General features: G+C 62.4%; 2 protein-coding genes across 9 annotated transcripts; one reads left to right on the top strand and one right to left on the bottom strand.

Moving 5' to 3' along the window:
* Nucleotides 1-151: 151 nt before the first annotated feature.
* On the bottom strand, nt 152-5,988 carry LOC134563026 (RNA/RNP complex-1-interacting phosphatase-like). 7 transcript variants are annotated; one of them, XM_063420762.1, is made up of 11 exons: nt 5,680-5,885; nt 5,203-5,278; nt 4,310-4,441; nt 3,688-3,811; nt 3,139-3,199; nt 2,809-2,855; nt 2,585-2,660; nt 1,954-2,073; nt 1,061-1,282; nt 965-1,012; nt 152-928 (listed from the first exon to the last, which is right to left on the bottom strand). In XM_063420762.1, exons 1-11 carry the CDS (start codon nt 5,760-5,762, stop codon nt 562-564), a joined length of 1,356 nt encoding a protein of 451 aa, XP_063276832.1. In that variant the 5' UTR covers nt 5,763-5,885; the 3' UTR covers nt 152-561. The 7 variants fall into 7 exon arrangements, with proteins under 7 accessions (XP_063276832.1, XP_063276828.1, XP_063276831.1 ...); XM_063420758.1 differs by having other exon boundaries at nt 965-1,282; XM_063420761.1 differs by having other exon boundaries at nt 152-915; nt 985-1,282.
* A 2,792-nt stretch (nt 5,989-8,780) lies between these two features.
* On the top strand, nt 8,781-15,282 carry PROM2 (prominin 2). Of its 2 annotated transcripts, XM_063420682.1 has the most exons (23): nt 8,781-9,375; nt 9,590-9,639; nt 9,763-9,965; nt 10,077-10,197; nt 10,391-10,454; nt 10,532-10,621; nt 10,726-10,925; nt 11,008-11,082; nt 11,168-11,231; nt 11,348-11,507; nt 11,621-11,773; nt 12,104-12,227; nt 12,738-12,829; nt 12,906-12,990; nt 13,095-13,241; nt 13,336-13,407; nt 13,481-13,573; nt 13,667-13,720; nt 14,043-14,123; nt 14,327-14,395; nt 14,514-14,603; nt 14,712-14,818; nt 14,920-15,282. In XM_063420682.1, the coding sequence occupies exons 1-23, from the start codon at nt 9,159-9,161 to the stop codon at nt 14,981-14,983; spliced, it is 2,475 nt and encodes an 824-aa protein (XP_063276752.1). In that variant the 5' UTR covers nt 8,781-9,158; the 3' UTR covers nt 14,984-15,282. The 2 variants fall into 2 exon arrangements, with proteins under 2 accessions (XP_063276752.1, XP_063276751.1); XM_063420681.1 differs by having other exon boundaries at nt 13,481-13,720.

Here is a 15,282-nt window from a genome sequence, read left to right as displayed (position 1 = left end):
TAGCGCAGCTCTTAAAGGGGCCGCGCCCTTGGGGAGGCCGCGCCCAAACCCGGCCGTTCTCACCCCAAAACGGGGCCGGCCCCGCCCCGCCCCCCCCCAGCGCGGATCCCGCACGGGCCCCGCAGGGGAAATGAGCGCTCCACACGCAGGCTGCAGTTTGCACACCGTGCAAATTTACTTTAGCGAAAGTGGGTAAAAAAGAGAAAATGTCTCGTGTTTGCAGGCCCAGTCCTGTTTCTTGTTATGCGTTGAGAAAATAAACAAAAGCCCGTTTGGTTGAAGGTTCTAGGGATGCCTCAGGATGTTTTTTTAGGATTATTCCAGCTCTGGTTGAGTCTGTGTTCGTTTTTACTCCCACATCCCTCACGGGTCAGACTCTGCACAGCATCAGATTTAAAAATTCCTTGTAAAAATAAAAGCATCGGCGTGGGGGGAGCAAGAGTAAAGAGATTAAAAACCAGCCCTGTTCAGCTGCCCCACGCCTGGCAGGTCCTGGTTGAGCCCCAGCCGCTCCCTCCAGCCCTGGGAGGGTTTTTTCTCGTGGAGAACATTCCAGAGCTGTCAGGACATTTCCTGCTCCCTCAGTTCACGTTTCCTGCGCCGGCGCTTCCTGCCAGGGGAGGGCTCCTGGGGCAGCCAGGGCTGCGGGCTCTGCCAGGGGAACAGCTCCTTGTGCTTCTTCTTGGGGGCTGCTGAAAGCCAACAGTTCCTGGGGGGCAAACTGCAGGGCTGCCCCTGCTCCAGGTGGTTCTGCTGCCTCTGCTGCCCCTGCTCCAGGTGGTTCTGCATCTCCAGCTGCCTCTGCTCCAGGTGTTTCAGCTTTCTTTGCTGCCTCTGCTCCAGCCTCTCCTGCTGCTTCTTCTCCAGCTTCTTCTGCCGCTTCTTCTCCAGCTTCTCCTGCTGCCTCTGCTCCAGCTTTTTCTCCTGCCTCTGCTCCAGTTGCCTCTGCTCCTTTTCCTGCTGCCTCTGCTCCAGCTGCTCCAATTGCCTCTGCTCCAGCTTTTTCTGCTGCCTCTGCTCCAGCCTCTCTTGCTGCCTCTGCTCCAGCTTTTTCTGCTGCCTCTGCTCCAGATGCTTCTGCTGCCTCTGCTCCAGATGTTTCTGCTGCCTCTGCTCCAGATGCTTCTGCTGCCTCTGCTCCCTCTTCTCAAATTGCCTCTGCTCCCACTTCTTCTGCTCCAGCTTCTCCAGCTGCCTCTGCTCCAGGGCCCCGTGTCCGTGTCCCAGCTCCTGGGGCTGTCCCTCAGCTGTGGGGTCAGGCCGCTGCTTCTTCTTGGGGTTCCTGCAAGGAAATTGGGGAGTCAGCACCCACAGAAGGGCTGGCAGTGAACGCCCTCAGCACCTCTGGGTGCAGCCAGAGCCTGCTCCTGCAGCCTGAGGGATGGGAACACCCGGAGAGGTTCACTCTGATTTCTGGCAGGAGGGCAAGGAGGCAGGGCAGTGTCAAAGCCAGCACTGGCTCCCAAACATGTCCTGGAGATGGTCTGGGAGCTCCCCCGCAGCCAGGAGCTGCCAGAGGTCACATCCCAGCTGGGGGAAGCTCTTCCCTGCACCCCCTTCTGCTCCAGGAGAAGCCCAGGAGAAGCAGCAGAGTCCCCACCTCGCTCTTGGGGAAGAGCTGCCTCACTTGGCCCTCCATTCCCTGAAAATTCCCAGTTGGAAAACATCCCAGCCCTGCTGGGACCCTGCCAGGCTGCCACCCCATCCCTACGGGCACAAGGATGGCATTGCCAGGCACAGGAATGGCATTGCCAGGCACAGCTCTGCACTGTTGGCATTTTGGCTCTGAAATTCTTTCAGAGAGGGGTTTTTTTTCCACCCTCCCAGAGCTGGCAGAGCCCTGGGCGAGCTGCAGCTTGTGAAAATGCAGCTGGAATTGTTTCCAAAGGGAGGGAGCAGCTCCTTGAGCCTGCTCAGCTCAGGGCACAGCGGGGGGAAGAGGCAAACACCCACCTGGGCACTGCCAGGGGGGCCTGGCTCGGGCGCTGCTGGGGCTGCTGCTGCTTTTGGGCCTTGGCTGGGACACTGCTTTTTCTGCTGAGATCTGAGCCCGCATTCTTCAGTTCACAGCTGCTGTTGGAGGGAATTTTAAAGAGAATTCCAGATGTTTTCACTGGAAAAGCTGAGTTTTTCACTCGCTGAGTGATCAAAGCAGCTCTTCCACACCTGATCCTTGCCCTTCCCATCCCTGCTCTTCCACAAAAGGGGGGGTTTTTCCACCCAGTTCCAATCCCAGAATGGTTTGGGTTGGAAAGGACCTCAAATCCCATCCAGTCCCACTCCTGCCACAGGCAGGGACACCTTCCCCCATCCCAGGCTGCTCCAGCCTGACCCTAGAAACTTCCAGGGACGGAGCTGTCACAGATTTTCTGGGAACTCCATCCCAGCCCATCACCACCCTCACAGGGAGGGATTTCTCCCCAGTACCCCACCTAAGCCCACCCTCTGTGAGTTTTAAACCTTTTCCCCCTTGCCCTGGCTCTCCCTGTGTGTTCTCCCAGCTCCCACCTCCCCTCCTGGAGCCATCCTGAGGCTCTTGATCTTCTCCAGCAGCTCTCCTTGCTTCTGGAACCCCCAGACTCACCTTTTCAGGGCTCTCTTCTGCAGGTCCTGGATGTAGTTGGTTCTCTCTATGGGATGCCCTCGACACTTGTTAAACACTGGGGAGAGGCAGAGTTACCCCAGCAGAAGTCACTGAAACCCTCCAGAAGGGTTTTAAGGGTTTTTTAACCCCTTCACCAAGCACAGCTCCCCCCTGGAGCCATCCCAGCCCTCCCTGAGCCCTCCCCAGCCCAGCAGGACACTCACACTCGATGGCAGCGTTTGGCTCCATGCCCTCAACATCAATCAGGTACCTGCACACAGCACAAGGACATCTCTAATTACACAATTAATTATGAAAACACTGAAGGGTTGGTGATGATTCAAACAAACAAAAAAAAACGGACTGGGGAGTTTTAAACCTTTTATTTGTGTGCCAGAATGGAGGATCAGCATTTACTGCTGAATTTTGGGGTGAAAAACGCCCCCTAACAAAAGCTGTAAATCCTTGCAAGTCTGGGATCACACAATTCACTGCAGTCTTGTTTTCTCCCGGGAATGCCACCCCTGAACCCCACCTGAGCAAAGAGAACTCACCGACAGACCAGGTAGCCAGTCCTGTTCAAGCCGTGCGTGCAGTGCACCCCGATGAGTTTATCTGTAACACACACAGGGGATGCTCAGCTGCTCCTCCTCCCAAATCTCCCAAACGTCCCAAATGTCCCCAGAACGAGCCCATCTGCATCAACCCTCCATTAGTGACACCAAGACAGTGAGCAGAAATAAGCGCACAAACCACCATAGGTATGACTAATTAGCACTCAGCTCATCAACTCATTAATTGTGGCAGCTCCTCTGCAAAATCCCAGAGCTCAAACACAATTAAGGCTCAAATTATCCCGGAATCCTGCGATGGTTTGGGTTGGAAAGGTCCTTAAAGCCCATCCAGTGCCAGCCCTGCTGTCACGTCCCCCTGTCCCAGGCTGCTCCAAGCCCTGTCCAACCCAGCCTGGATTATCAGAGCCAACCTGAATTCCTCCACCAGGAAAAACCCAATTTATTGCCCTGACATCCCCACGTCAAGAGAAAGAAAAGAAATCCCTGCTGGCCCATGCCAGCAGCAGAGGCAGGGAGATCCACGCTCACCGTTGTCTTGGTTGTTTGTCAGGAACTTTTTCACGACGTATTTGAACCTCAGAATTGTCCTTCTGTTTGGGATCTCGTGTCCCATGGTCAGGATCTTCGAGTAGCGCAGTGTGGGGGGCAGCTCCTGCAGGAAAAAACTCAATCATTTCCACAAAAAACATAAGGATTCGGATTAATTAAACAATCACAGGTAATAAACCAGAAGAAGATGGGTTTTCCCACCAAGCCCCAAAGACCAGCTAAGCAGTTTTAGGTAAGAAAAGTTCTGTTTCACTCTCTGGGCAAAGCATCAATATTCTGGATTATTCTGGATTATTTCTCCGGCTCTTTTTCTTATCTCCCTGGGATGGAACACAAGCAGAATCTGGAACACCTTTCCCATGACTGCCCACCCAGCCAACACTGGTTTCAATCAGCTCTTCCCTCAGGAAGAGCCCTCAAACCCCACCTCAACAGCATCCCCAAGCTTGGGCTGTGTCAGAGGATCTGGGGGTTGGAGACTCGATCACAAACACCCCCCTGGCCTGCAAGGCTTCACCTCAGCCCCTGCCAGAATGTTCCAGGCGCTCCCAGCCCCCCAGGTTGGTGTTTTGAAGGAGAAGCCCCCAGGCTGAGCCCCCACCTCGCGGCCGTAGTAGCGCGTGGTGTACGTCAGGTCGATGATCAGCCCCAGCTCCTCCTGCCGCTCCTCCACCTTCCTGATGAGGTCACGAGGGGAAAACCTCTCTTCTGGCAGAAGGTTCTGATCAAAACTCTGCAGGAAATGATGTTTTAAAGGAGTTATTAAAATCTGGGTGCGTTGGGATGGGTGGGGAGAGGCTCCTGCTCTGGAGTGTCCTGGAGATCAGGCAAGGAGCGACGGCTGAAGCAGGAAAACACAGTTTGATCATGAATCCTGGGATGGTTTGGGCTGAAAAGGACATTAAAACTCCTCCAGTTCTTGGGCAGGGACGTGCTGAAGGCCTCAGAGCTTTGGGACTGCTCAGCTGAGAGTTCCCAGGGGGAGTGACAACTTTAACCGTGACAAAACCCCGCAGTGCCAAACACACCCTGACACTGCAGCTCTCCTGGGGAAGCTGCAAACCAGGGATTCACCTCAGACAGTGGAATCACAGAACCACCGAGGCTGGAACAGCCCTTCAACACCAATTAACAGCACATCAAGTCCAAGCTGTGCCTGATGCCCACCCTGTCCCCAGCGCAGAGCACTGAGTGCCACCTCCAGGCCTTCCCTGGACACCTCCAGGTGTGGGGACTCCAAACCTCCCAGGCAGCTCCAATGCCTGAGTGCCCTTCCCAGGAAGAAACTCCTGCTGCTGTGCAGCCTGAGCCTCCCCTGGCACAGCCTGGGGCTGTTTTCTCTCCTCCAGTCCCACTGAGCCTGCTGACCCCTCACAGCCCCGCTCCAACATCCAGCTCTGACACTCAGGAATTCCCTCAAGGAATCCCCACCCAGCCCTGCCTTCCCACAGCTGTCACCAGCCCCAACTGCCCCCGCACCCGCGGGTCCCTCACCTTCTTCAGGGGCACCTTGAAGGCGATGAAGCGCGTGCCCGGCATCCTGCAGCCCAGCGGGATGTACTCGGTCCACCTGAACCCACAGGAGTGTGAAACCGGGGCAGGGACCCCGGCCCGGGCCCCCCAAACACCCCCAGACCCGGGAACCCAACTCCCCCCGGCTTGGGAACCACAAATTCACCAGGACCGAGGAGCCTCAGCCTCCCACTGGCGTGAGACCCTCACAATCCCCCACGTCCAGGGACCCTCCAACCCATGGTCCGCCAGACCCCCTGTCCGGGGAGCCCCTCAAACGCTGCCCGGCCCAGGGACCCTCAAATTCCCCCCAGTCCTGGGGACCCTCAAACCCCGCAAGCCCAGAGCCCTCAAATCTACCCCGGCCTGGGAAGCACGGCCCTGGTCTGGGGACCCTCAAACCTCCACCGGGCCCGGGACTCCCAAATCCCCCCCGGCTCACGGACCCTCAGCACCGACCCTGGCCAGAGATCCGCTCCAGGCCCGCGGCCCTTCAAACCCTGGAGCCCCAGAGACCGGGCTGCCCACCCCACGACACCCATGTGACGGTGCCACGCGGCACCGCCGCTGCCGGGCTCTGGGTCCCTCCGTGCGGCCGGGAGCCCAGGCCGGGAACCCAGGCCGGGAGGGGCGGCGGGGCCGCGCTCGGGCCGCGCTCAGGCCGCGCTCACCGCTCCGGGACGCGACAGGCTCCTCTGCCCGCCATGATGGCGACGGCGCCGCGCCCGCGCGTGACGTCACTTCCGCGCCCGCCGCAAGGGCCGCCGAGCGCCTCGAGGCCACGCCCCCATACGAGAAGACCACGCCCACCCAGAGGCCACGCCCCCCGCGCGGCTCCCTGGGGCTCTCGCGCCGCGTAGCGGTCACGGGCGGTACCGAACCGGCACCGAACCGGCACCGAACAGACACCAAACAGACACCAAACCGCCACCGAACCGGCACCGAACCGGCACCGAAACGGCACCGAACCGGCACCGAACAGACACCAAACCGGCACCAAACCGGCACCGAACCGGCACCGAACAGACACCAAACAGACACCAAACCGCCACCAAACCGGCACCGAACCGGCACCGAAACGGCACCGAACCGGCACCGAACAGACACCAAACCGGCACCAAACCGGCACCGAACAGACACCAAACCGGCACCGAACAGACACCAAACCGGCACCGAACCGGCACAGAACCGGCACCGAACCGGCACCGAACCGGCACCGAAACGGCACCCAACCGGCACCGAACCGGCGCCGAACCGGCACCGAACCGGCGCCGAGCCGGCACCACCGAACCGGCACTGAACCGGCACTGAACCAGTGCCACAGCACCGTCACTGAACCGGCTCCGAACCGGCACCACCTAACCAGCACCAAACCGGCACCGAGCCGGCACTGAGCCGGCACCGAACCGGCACTGAACTGGCACCCAACCGGCACTGAGCCGGCACCGAACCGGCACCCAACCCACAGTGAACCGGCACCCAACCGGCACCCAACCGGCACCGAACCGACACTGAACCGGCACCCAACCGGCACCCAACCGGCACTGAACCAGCACCCAACCAGCACCAAACCGGCCCTGAACCGGTGCCGAACCGGCGCCACCGCACCACGATAGAACAGTGGCACTGCACCATGACCGAACCGGTGTCACTGCACCTTGACCGAACCAGTGCCACTGCTCTGGCACCGAACCGGCGTCACTGCACCGGGACTGAACGAGTGCCACCAAACCACGACCGAACCAGTGCCACAGTACCGGCACTGAACCAGCGTCAGCATACTGGGACCAAACCAGCTTCACTGCTCCACTACCAGCACCGGCATCACTGCCCCGGTACTGAACCAGCATCACCGCTCCAGTACCAGCATCAGCAGCACCACACCAGCACCAACATCACTGCCCCGGTACCGAACCAGCATCACCGCTCCGGTACCAGCATCAGCAGCACCACACCGGCACCAACATCACTGCCCCAGGGCTGACCCAGCATTACCATTCCACTACCAGAACCAGCATCGTTACTCCAGTGCTGGTGTCTCTGTGCTGGTACTGGTATCACTGTCCTGGTTCACCACAGCACCCTGGACTGGCATCCCCAGCCTGGCAGCCTGTGGCAGTTCTGGTATCAGAATCCCTGACTTGGTCCTGGTATCCCCGGTACCGGCATCCCTAATCAATGCTGGTACTCCCAAAATCCCCAACCCATCCTGGCATCAGCATCCCTGGCATCAGCATCCCTGCCCCATTCCCACAAGTATCCCAAGGTGCCACCCTGGAGGGCCACCCCACGGGCTCCCCATTGCGGCCACACCACTCTGGTACGGTTCAAACACAGCTGGGAGCAGCAGTTGTCCCTTGGGCCAGGAGGAGAGAGGACAAAACCAACCCAAAAACATCCCAAAATCATCCCCTCCCACCTCTAGGGAAGGGCGGGGTAGCAGACACAAGTGCCAGGGTCACCGGTGACACTCCATCCCTTCCCCTTGGACACGAAAATCACCTCCACCCCCAAAAATGTCATTGTTGGGATGGAGGATTGTTGGCCCTGTAAAACATCATGGTTATGGGAAACCACCACGGGAAATCATGGTGGGAGTGGGAAATGCTTGTGGGAATGGACACGGAAGCCATGAGGGGATGGGAAATCCTCGTGGGAATGGGAAATCCAGGCTGGGGTTAGGAAATCGCCGTGGGAATGGGAAATCGAGGCTGTGGTTGGGAAATCATCGTGAGAATGGGAAATCATGGTGGGAAATCATCCCTAAGCATCCCCCTCACTGCCCCAGACCAATGTGGGCAGCCGGGGCTCCCTTGCACAGACACATTCACGCAGAACTAAGCCGTGCTGAAAACTCCAGCCCTCCCTGGCCCTGCCAATTTTGTCCCAGGATGGGACAAAAGCCGAGACGGGACAAGATTTTCCTGTCCGCAACATCCCATTCCCAAGCGGGCGGCGGGGATCAGCCTGGAAAAAAGCTGGCGGCACCTCCAGCTGGGAGGAAAGCCCCTTTTCCAGAAGGAGGGGAGCTGCCCGGATTAGCATCAACGCCGCGGAGTCGGGGCCGTGGGCAGCCGGCGGTGGGGCAGGGCCGGTCCGACCCGCCCGGCTGAGCAGGGTCGCGGCTCTCGGGATGCCCCGGGGCTGTCTGGGCACAGCGGGGCTGCTCCCCCCGCTCCCAGAGATCAGGTCGGACCTCCTGCGCTTCCAGCCGAGCCTGTAATTAGCGCTCGGCCCATGCCGAGGAGAAGGATCCAGGCCCTGGGAAGGAGCTGCGGCTGCCTCGGGGTGTGAGACAGGCACGGGCTGAGGCTGGAAACTCATCTCACACCCGGCTGGCGGGTGGGCATCGCCAGCTGGGCTCAGTGTCCCTGCCCACGTGTTCCTCCTTATTTTGTCCTCTTGTTGCCACCCCAGATGTCAGGATGCTTTTCCAAGAGTGATCCCCGGGTACCCCATCCACACACGAACATCCCCCCACAAGGGCTTTCCCACTCCTCAGGTCATGCCCAAAATCCCAGATCCCACCTTTCAAGGTGGCTGTGGTGGGGTCAAGCAGCCTCCAGCCCACGGACAGGGGGTTCACCACCCCCCCGACCCTCTCCCCAAAACCCCGGAGAGGCTTTGCCATGGGTTTGGGGAAAGGCCTTGACAGCGGGGACCCCGCAGCGGTGACTCAGGGATGCCGGGGTTGTGAAACAGGCCTGGGATGGTTTGGGAGACGCCTCCACACAGCCCCGCCAAGCCCAGCCGCCCCGGGGAGCCCGTGGGGGGAACAAGCCACGGCAGCGTCTGGGCTTTGAGCAGCGGCTGACCCGTCAGGCAGGTTTCCCACAGCAGCAGCGCAGCCGGAGCGAGCCGTCCGGGGCCGGGAATGCCCCTCCGCCCGCTCGCAGGCTGACGGAGCCCCCGGCTCTCCGCTCGCCACCGCCGGAGCCATGCGGGCGGCTGGGCTGCTGCTGGCCTGGGCGCTGCTGCATCCCGCTGCCAGCCAGCAGTGCCACCCCTCCAGCCCCGGCGGCGTCCTCCGCTTCACCGACAGGCACGCCGAGATCCAGGTGCCGGCGCTGCACCGCGTGCCCAGCTCGCTCGATCCCCTCTACGGCCTCGTCCGGCGCTGCCTGGACCTCATCCAGCAAAACCCGCTGCCCACAGGTGAGCCCCGGGCCGGGGAGCCATGACCCCGCTGCTGCGAGTGCTGCGACCTCGGGGGGTTTGCTGGCTGCAATCGCCGTGCCCGGAGCTGCTCTGGGGATCCAGAGGGGTTCAGGAAGAGGATTCTGCCTCTGTCCCAGTGCTGCTGCCAGGAAGGTTGGGGATGCATCGGGTGGGGCCTCCTCTACCTGTGCCACGATTTATTTTTTTGCAGAGCTGCTCAGGACAGCCTTGAACGACCCCGGCTCTGTGCGGACGTCGCAGGTGAGCCGGGACGTGGGGCGGGGGATCCCACGGGGATGATTTCCACCTGGCACAGGGCACCTGGGCACCCGGAGTGCCCCGAGCGCGGTGCAGAGGTGCCGACGAGGCTCTCCCATGGCACAGGTGGTGCAGTATGAGCTGGGCTATGTCGTCTGTGCCGCCGTGGCTCTGCTCTTCACCGTGGCCATGCCGGTGGCGGGGATGTGCTTCTGCTACTGCCGGAGCCGGCGGCGCTGCGGGGGCCGCCTCCGTGCCCACCGGCGCTCGCTGGGCTGCCGCCGCCGCTGCCTGCTGGCCTGCCTGTCCTTCACCTCCCTCATCATCCTGTGAGTCCCCCAGATCACCCCCCAAAACTCGCACTGGGCTGGGGCAATCGCATCCTACGGGATGGGGAGGCTCTGCCGGGCAGCACCGTCACTGCCTGCTCATTCCCGCAGGATCAGCGTCACCTGCGCCTTCGTCACCAGCCAGAGGGTGAAGGGGCAGATGGAGCCGGGGCTGGGGGCTGTGCCCTCCACCCTGCGCACGCTGCGACAGCACCTTGCCAGTGTCCCCCAGGTGGGTCCCCGAGCGGCCTCGCCCCCGGCATGGGGTGCAGCCCAGGGATGGCGGCATTTCCCTCAGGGGGTAGTTTGGCAGGCAAGAGGAGGTGACGTGGCTGCATTAAAAATGTATTTTGAATGGCAAAGCGGGGCTCCTTCCCCTCACTGCAGCTGCCACCCCCGGCTGACCAGCTCCTCTTTCCTGGCAGGGGGTGCAGATGGTGGTGGACAAATTCGAGGTGCCCCGAAAGCAGATAAACTCCGACCTGGGCGGTAAGCACGGCGCTGGGCACACCCCGAGCCTGCCCCGGGGATGGACGATGCGCTGACGGTGCCCCGGTGCCTTGCAGGGCTCAGCCGGAGCGTGGGGCTCTCCATCCACGCACAGCTCAAGGCCATGACCTACGCGGCGCTGGCGGACCTGCAGGACAGGGCCGGAGGTACGGCCGGAGCGCGACTGTCCCCGGGGCCGGCACCGGGGCTGAAGCCTCGCCGGGGAGGCCGAGTGGAGCAGCGTGAACTAGCCCTGGGCTTTCTCTTTAAGACCTACAGACCTCGCTGCACCATTTACAGATTGTCCACAGGACGGCGCGGGCGCTGGCGGCGGCGCGGGCCGAGCTGGAGCCGGCGCTGCGGGAGCGAAGGCGCCGCGTGGTCGCGCTCCTGGACGACCCGCGCTGCACCTCCTGCGCCAGCGTCCTGGGCAGGGCGCAGGGCCTGGAGCCGGGCGCCGACTACGGCAAGGTGGGCATGGGGTGCTGGTCCCCCACTGTCACCTCCCCGCACGGCTGGCCCGGGGCTCACAGGCTCTCCCTTCCACCCCAAGGTGCCATCGGTGGAGAAGGTGTTGGAGGCGCTGGCCGGTCTGCCCCGGAGTGACTTTGCAGAGATGATTCGCCAGGTTGGGGGGTCAGGGTGAAGTGGGGGGGTCCAGCAGACACAGGCAGCTCCAGCTGAGGTGCTCAGCATCCCCTCTTTCCTGGCAGGGCAACGGAACCTTCAACTCCATCCCAGAGCTGGCTGTGGAGAGGATGGCGCAGGTCATCCAGGGTGAGTGGGGCTGCCACACACAGTGGGGACATCCCCCAAGCGGTGCATCCCACTTCGAGGGCACAGGGTGGGATGCAGGGACCACCAGCCCCTCCAGCAGAGCCTTGGCCCCGCAGATCTGCGGGGCGACCTGGCCCGCACGGCGGAGAAGGTGCAGTCCATCGCTGACGGCTTCCCCCTGCCCGACTACACCCGGCCCGTGAGCGACGCGCTGGGGAAGGCGGAGGAGCGGAGCCGGCCGTACCTGCGGGAGGTGGAGCGCTTCGAGCGCTACAGGTGACCCTGGGGGCAGGACGGGCTGTGGGGGATGCAGCAGAGAAGGGCCCGAGCTTGCCCCAGGTGCCTCAGCCCCGCATCTCGAGGGTGTGCCCTGCTGCTCTTCCCTCCAGGTGGATCGTGGGCACGGTGCTGTGCTCCATCATCCTCCTCATCCTCCTCTGCAACGTGACGGGGATGGCCCTGGGGGCGTACGGGCTTTCCAAGCGGGAGGACCCCAGCGACTACGAGTGCCGAGGAGAAGCTGGCGCCAAGTTTCTCCTGGTGTAAGCATCTCTCTGGGTGCTGGGGGGGCTGTTCCATCTCACAAACCCCCCAAAAACCCAGGCAAAGCCAAGGGAGGGACTGGGACCTGTCCCAGCGGAAAATCCTTTGAAGCCACCGCCTGCGCCGGCAGGTTTGGGAGCAGCTGCTCCGCCCTGGGAGCTGGCAGCTCCCGCGGCCGCTCTGCCCGGCACGCCCGGCTCCCAGGGCCCAGCCCGGCCGGCGTGCCCGGGCTCGGGAAGGAGCCGCGGGGCTGCAGCTGGACGGGCAGGTCCCTTCCTGCCCGCTCGGGTTTGCAAAGCCACCGCCGGTGCCTCCTCTCCCTCTTTCAGCGGCGTGGGCTTGGCTTTCCTGTTCTCCTGGCTCCTCATCCTCCTGGTTTTCGCTACCTTCCTGGTCGGGGGCAACATCCAGACGCTGGTCTGCAGGAATTGGGTCAACCAGGAGATTTATAAGGTGGGTGGTCACACATCCACCCATCGCCCTCTAAATCTCTCCTTCCATGCACCAAAGCACCTCCAAAGGCTCTGTGTCCTCCCCCTAAACCCGACTGGAAAAGCCCTGTCCTAGACCAGAAGATTAAGTTTAGGATTAGCTCCCCGGATTTGCATAATCAGCTGGGAATTGCCCTTGTGCTGTTAATTCACCTGCTAATTGCAGTTCCCTGGTCCTGAGGCGTTCCTGGGGTGCTTGGGACCTGCAGCTCGATGTGATGGGGCTGAGAGAGGGATTGGGGCAGTGGGACTGGGATCAGGACTCTTCCCATGGCAGTGCCACACACGGGGCTGTCCCTCCAAACACACCCGGCGAGGCTCCGCAGTGGGCAATGTCCAAATAAAGGCAAAATCAGTTCAGGTTGCCATGAGTTACCCCAGGATGCACCTGCAAGGGCAGAACACCCTCAGAATCACTGCTGGGAATGCCTGTGCCTTACCCGGGCCCTGTTTCTCCTCCTGTTTGGCCCAGTTCATCGACACCCCTGGAAACCTTCCGCCGTCCATGAACCTCACCCGCCAGCTCAACCTCAGGAGGGACTCCAACCTCAGCTCCACGTACCGGTGAGCGCCGCAGGAGCCGCGCCGCGCAGCCGGGGAGGAGCCGGGATGGCTCTGCCAATGCCCCTCTGTCCTTCAGGGAGTGCAAGAGCGGCGCCGGGCTCTGGGAGGTGCTGCAGCTCGACAGGTCCTACGACCTGGATGAGCACCTGAAAATGTCCAAGGTGAGGGCTGGCTCCAGCCAGAGCTGCTGGTAGCAGCAGGGAGACGGGCGGGCTTTACTGGGGTTACTGGGAGCCCTGCAGGACCCCCTGTCTGACCCTCACAGTACACGGCCGATTTCCAAAAACGCCTGGGCGACTTCACAGCGGACCTGGGAGATGTGAGGCTGCTCCGCAGCGAGGGCAGGCAGGACCTGGAGACCTTCGCCCGCAGCGGGGTGGACGAGGTGGACTACGGGCGCTTCCAGGAGGAGGTGAGGGGTGCTCACGGTGAGCTGGACCCCACTGCAGGGTGTGCCCCACACCGGGGCCGGATTTTGGGCAGCCCCCGACTCTGTTTCCCCACAGATGAAAAACCCCGTGGTGCAGACCAGCCTGCCCGGCTTGGCGAGGAACCTCGAGGGGCTGCAGAAAATGCAGGTGAGCGGTGGGGTGGGCTGCAGGGGAGCCTTCAGAGCCCACGGGGACGTGCTGACCCCGCTGTGCCCCGCAGAGGAACAGCACGGTGGCCGGGCGGCTGGCGGCAGAGGCACGGGCGCTGTGGCACATGCAGAACTCCACGGTGCAGTCGCAAGAGGCTTTGGTGGTGAGTCCAAAAACTGTGGGCAGCGGTGCCACTGGCACCTCCTTGAAGGGGACAACGAGGTTTCTGAGCCTTTCTCACCTCCCTGTCCCACAGGCAAAGCTGGGGGAAAGCGTCCAGTTCCTCTCCCGCTTGGCACCGCACCTCAAGGTACTCGCGCATCTCTACCAGCCCCAAAATCTTGTGGTGTCCCATGGGTCTCATCTGCCAAAAAACCCCAAACTGTTGCAGGGTGATGGGAGAGCCAGGAAAATGCCAGCCAGGAGAACTGGTCGCCTTTAGTAGTTAGATTTGCTGTTGCAAATCAGAAATCCCCCTGCAGAGGTGTTTTCCTGCTCAGGGCACATCCCTCTTTCCCTGCCCTCTGGCAACCAGACCCAGTTTGGAGCTCAGCATTGCTCCCTGCACCCCCGGGCACCCTTCCCGCTGCTCCGGGGCCTAAGGATGCTCTGTCCTCCCCGTGCTTCCTCAGGAGCGGGTGAAGAGGACGCTGGCCACCATGGCCTCGGTGGAAGCCCGGCTGCCCGTGCAAGCCCAGCAGATCCTCCGGCAGGTGAGGCGGGGCTGGGTGAACCATCGGGGGTAGAATTCCCCACAGCCAGGAGGAAAGAGGGAGAACAGAGCGCTGCCAGAGGGCCGCAGGAGCCTTCAGCCCTCGTTTCCCAGCCTCCATGAGCCCGGAGGTGGCTGGAGAGGGGCTGGAGCCGGGCTGGGAAGTGCAGGACTCTCTCTCCACGCTGCCTCCCCCCTTCGCAGGAGCTCGGCTGCTTCACCAGGAGGGAGCTGCGGTATTTCGGCCAGTACCTCAACTGGGTCGGGCAGACGGTGAGCGCTCCCCGTCACCCCGCGGGCATTGTTGGGGCCCTGTGAGTCCCTCCCGCAAGCAAAATGCATCCCGGCAGCCGGGCGTGGGCTGACGCCTTGCCTCTGCCCCTTATTCCAGCTGAGGGAGGACGTGGCTTCCTGCCAGCCGCTCGCCACGGCGCTGGACAACGGGCGGGTCATCCTGTGTGACCGCATCGCCGACCCCTGGGTAAGGACCCCCTCCGTGGGGACCACCGGGGCTCCCCAAACCCCTCCGGAGCGCGGGGGCTGCCCCTGCCCTCTCCGCACAGCTCAGCCCCGCGGGTTCTCCTTGCAGAACGCCTTCTGGTTCAGCCTGGGCTGCTGCACCTTCTTCCTCATCCCCAGCATCATCTTCGCCGTCAGACTCACCAAACACTTCCGCCCCATCCGCAACCGGCTCATGTGAGGGGCGGGCAGGGGCGGGGGCGGGGGCGCGGGGCTGGAGGGGCTGGGCCGTGCGGGCTCCTCGCTGACCGCCCCTCGGGCTTTCCTCTCCTCCGCAGCTCCACGGGCTCAGAGGAGACCTGTCCCTTCCACATCCCCCGGGTCACGGCGCTCAAGCTCTAGGAGCCGGGCCGGAGCACTGCAGGTCCCTCTGTCACCTCTCAAGGCTTCGGATCCCTCTGGCGTCTCTTTCTCGGTGTCCTTTGGGGTCTGGCTCCTTCCTGGGTGTGTGTGGGGCCCTCGGCATTTGGGATCCCTCGGGGGCTGAGCCCCGGAGCCCGGCCGATCCCCCCGGCCCATCCCGGCTGGAGGGGGAGGCTCCCCCGGCTCTCCGCCGTCCTCTCACACCCACAGGGAAGGGCGCCCGCCGCTGCCCCACCACAGCTCCCCGCTCCCGGGACCCCCGGAGGTGTGGGGCACAT

The sequence above is a fragment of the Prinia subflava genome, chromosome 32 (genome assembly GCF_021018805.1).
Source record: "Prinia subflava isolate CZ2003 ecotype Zambia chromosome 32, Cam_Psub_1.2, whole genome shotgun sequence".
Lineage (NCBI taxonomy): Eukaryota > Metazoa > Chordata > Aves > Passeriformes > Cisticolidae > Prinia > Prinia subflava.
The sequence above is the reverse complement of the archived record's forward strand: the minus strand, read 5'-3'. Positions and strand labels throughout refer to the sequence as shown.

What these genes read in the sequence shown, in the direction of transcription:
- PROM2 (XM_063420681.1), top strand. Translation starts at nt 9,159, where the DNA reads ATGCGGGCGGCTGGGCTGCTGCTGGCCTGGGCGCTGCTGCATCCCGCT. An exon ending in AGCACCTGAAAATGTCCAAG is followed by an intron (nt 12,991 to 13,094) that starts GTGAGGGCTGGC and finishes TGACCCTCACAG; the next exon opens with TACACGGCCGATTTCCAAAA. An exon ending in CCCAGCAGATCCTCCGGCAG is followed by an intron (nt 14,124 to 14,326) that starts GTGAGGCGGGGC and finishes CCCCCTTCGCAG; the next exon opens with GAGCTCGGCTGCTTCACCAG.
- LOC134563026 (XM_063420756.1), bottom strand. Translation starts at nt 5,762, where the DNA reads ATGGGTGTCGTGGGGTGGGCAGCCCGGTCTCTGGGGCTCCAGGGTTTG. An exon ending in GGAGCGGATCTCTGGCCAGG is followed by an intron (nt 5,279 to 5,679) that starts GTCGGTGCTGAG and finishes CTGTGGGTTCAG; the next exon opens with GTGGACCGAGTACATCCCGC. An exon ending in GCCCCCCTGGCAGTGCCCAG is followed by an intron (nt 1,283 to 1,953) that starts GTGGGTGTTTGC and finishes ATTTCCTTGCAG; the next exon opens with GAACCCCAAGAAGAAGCAGC.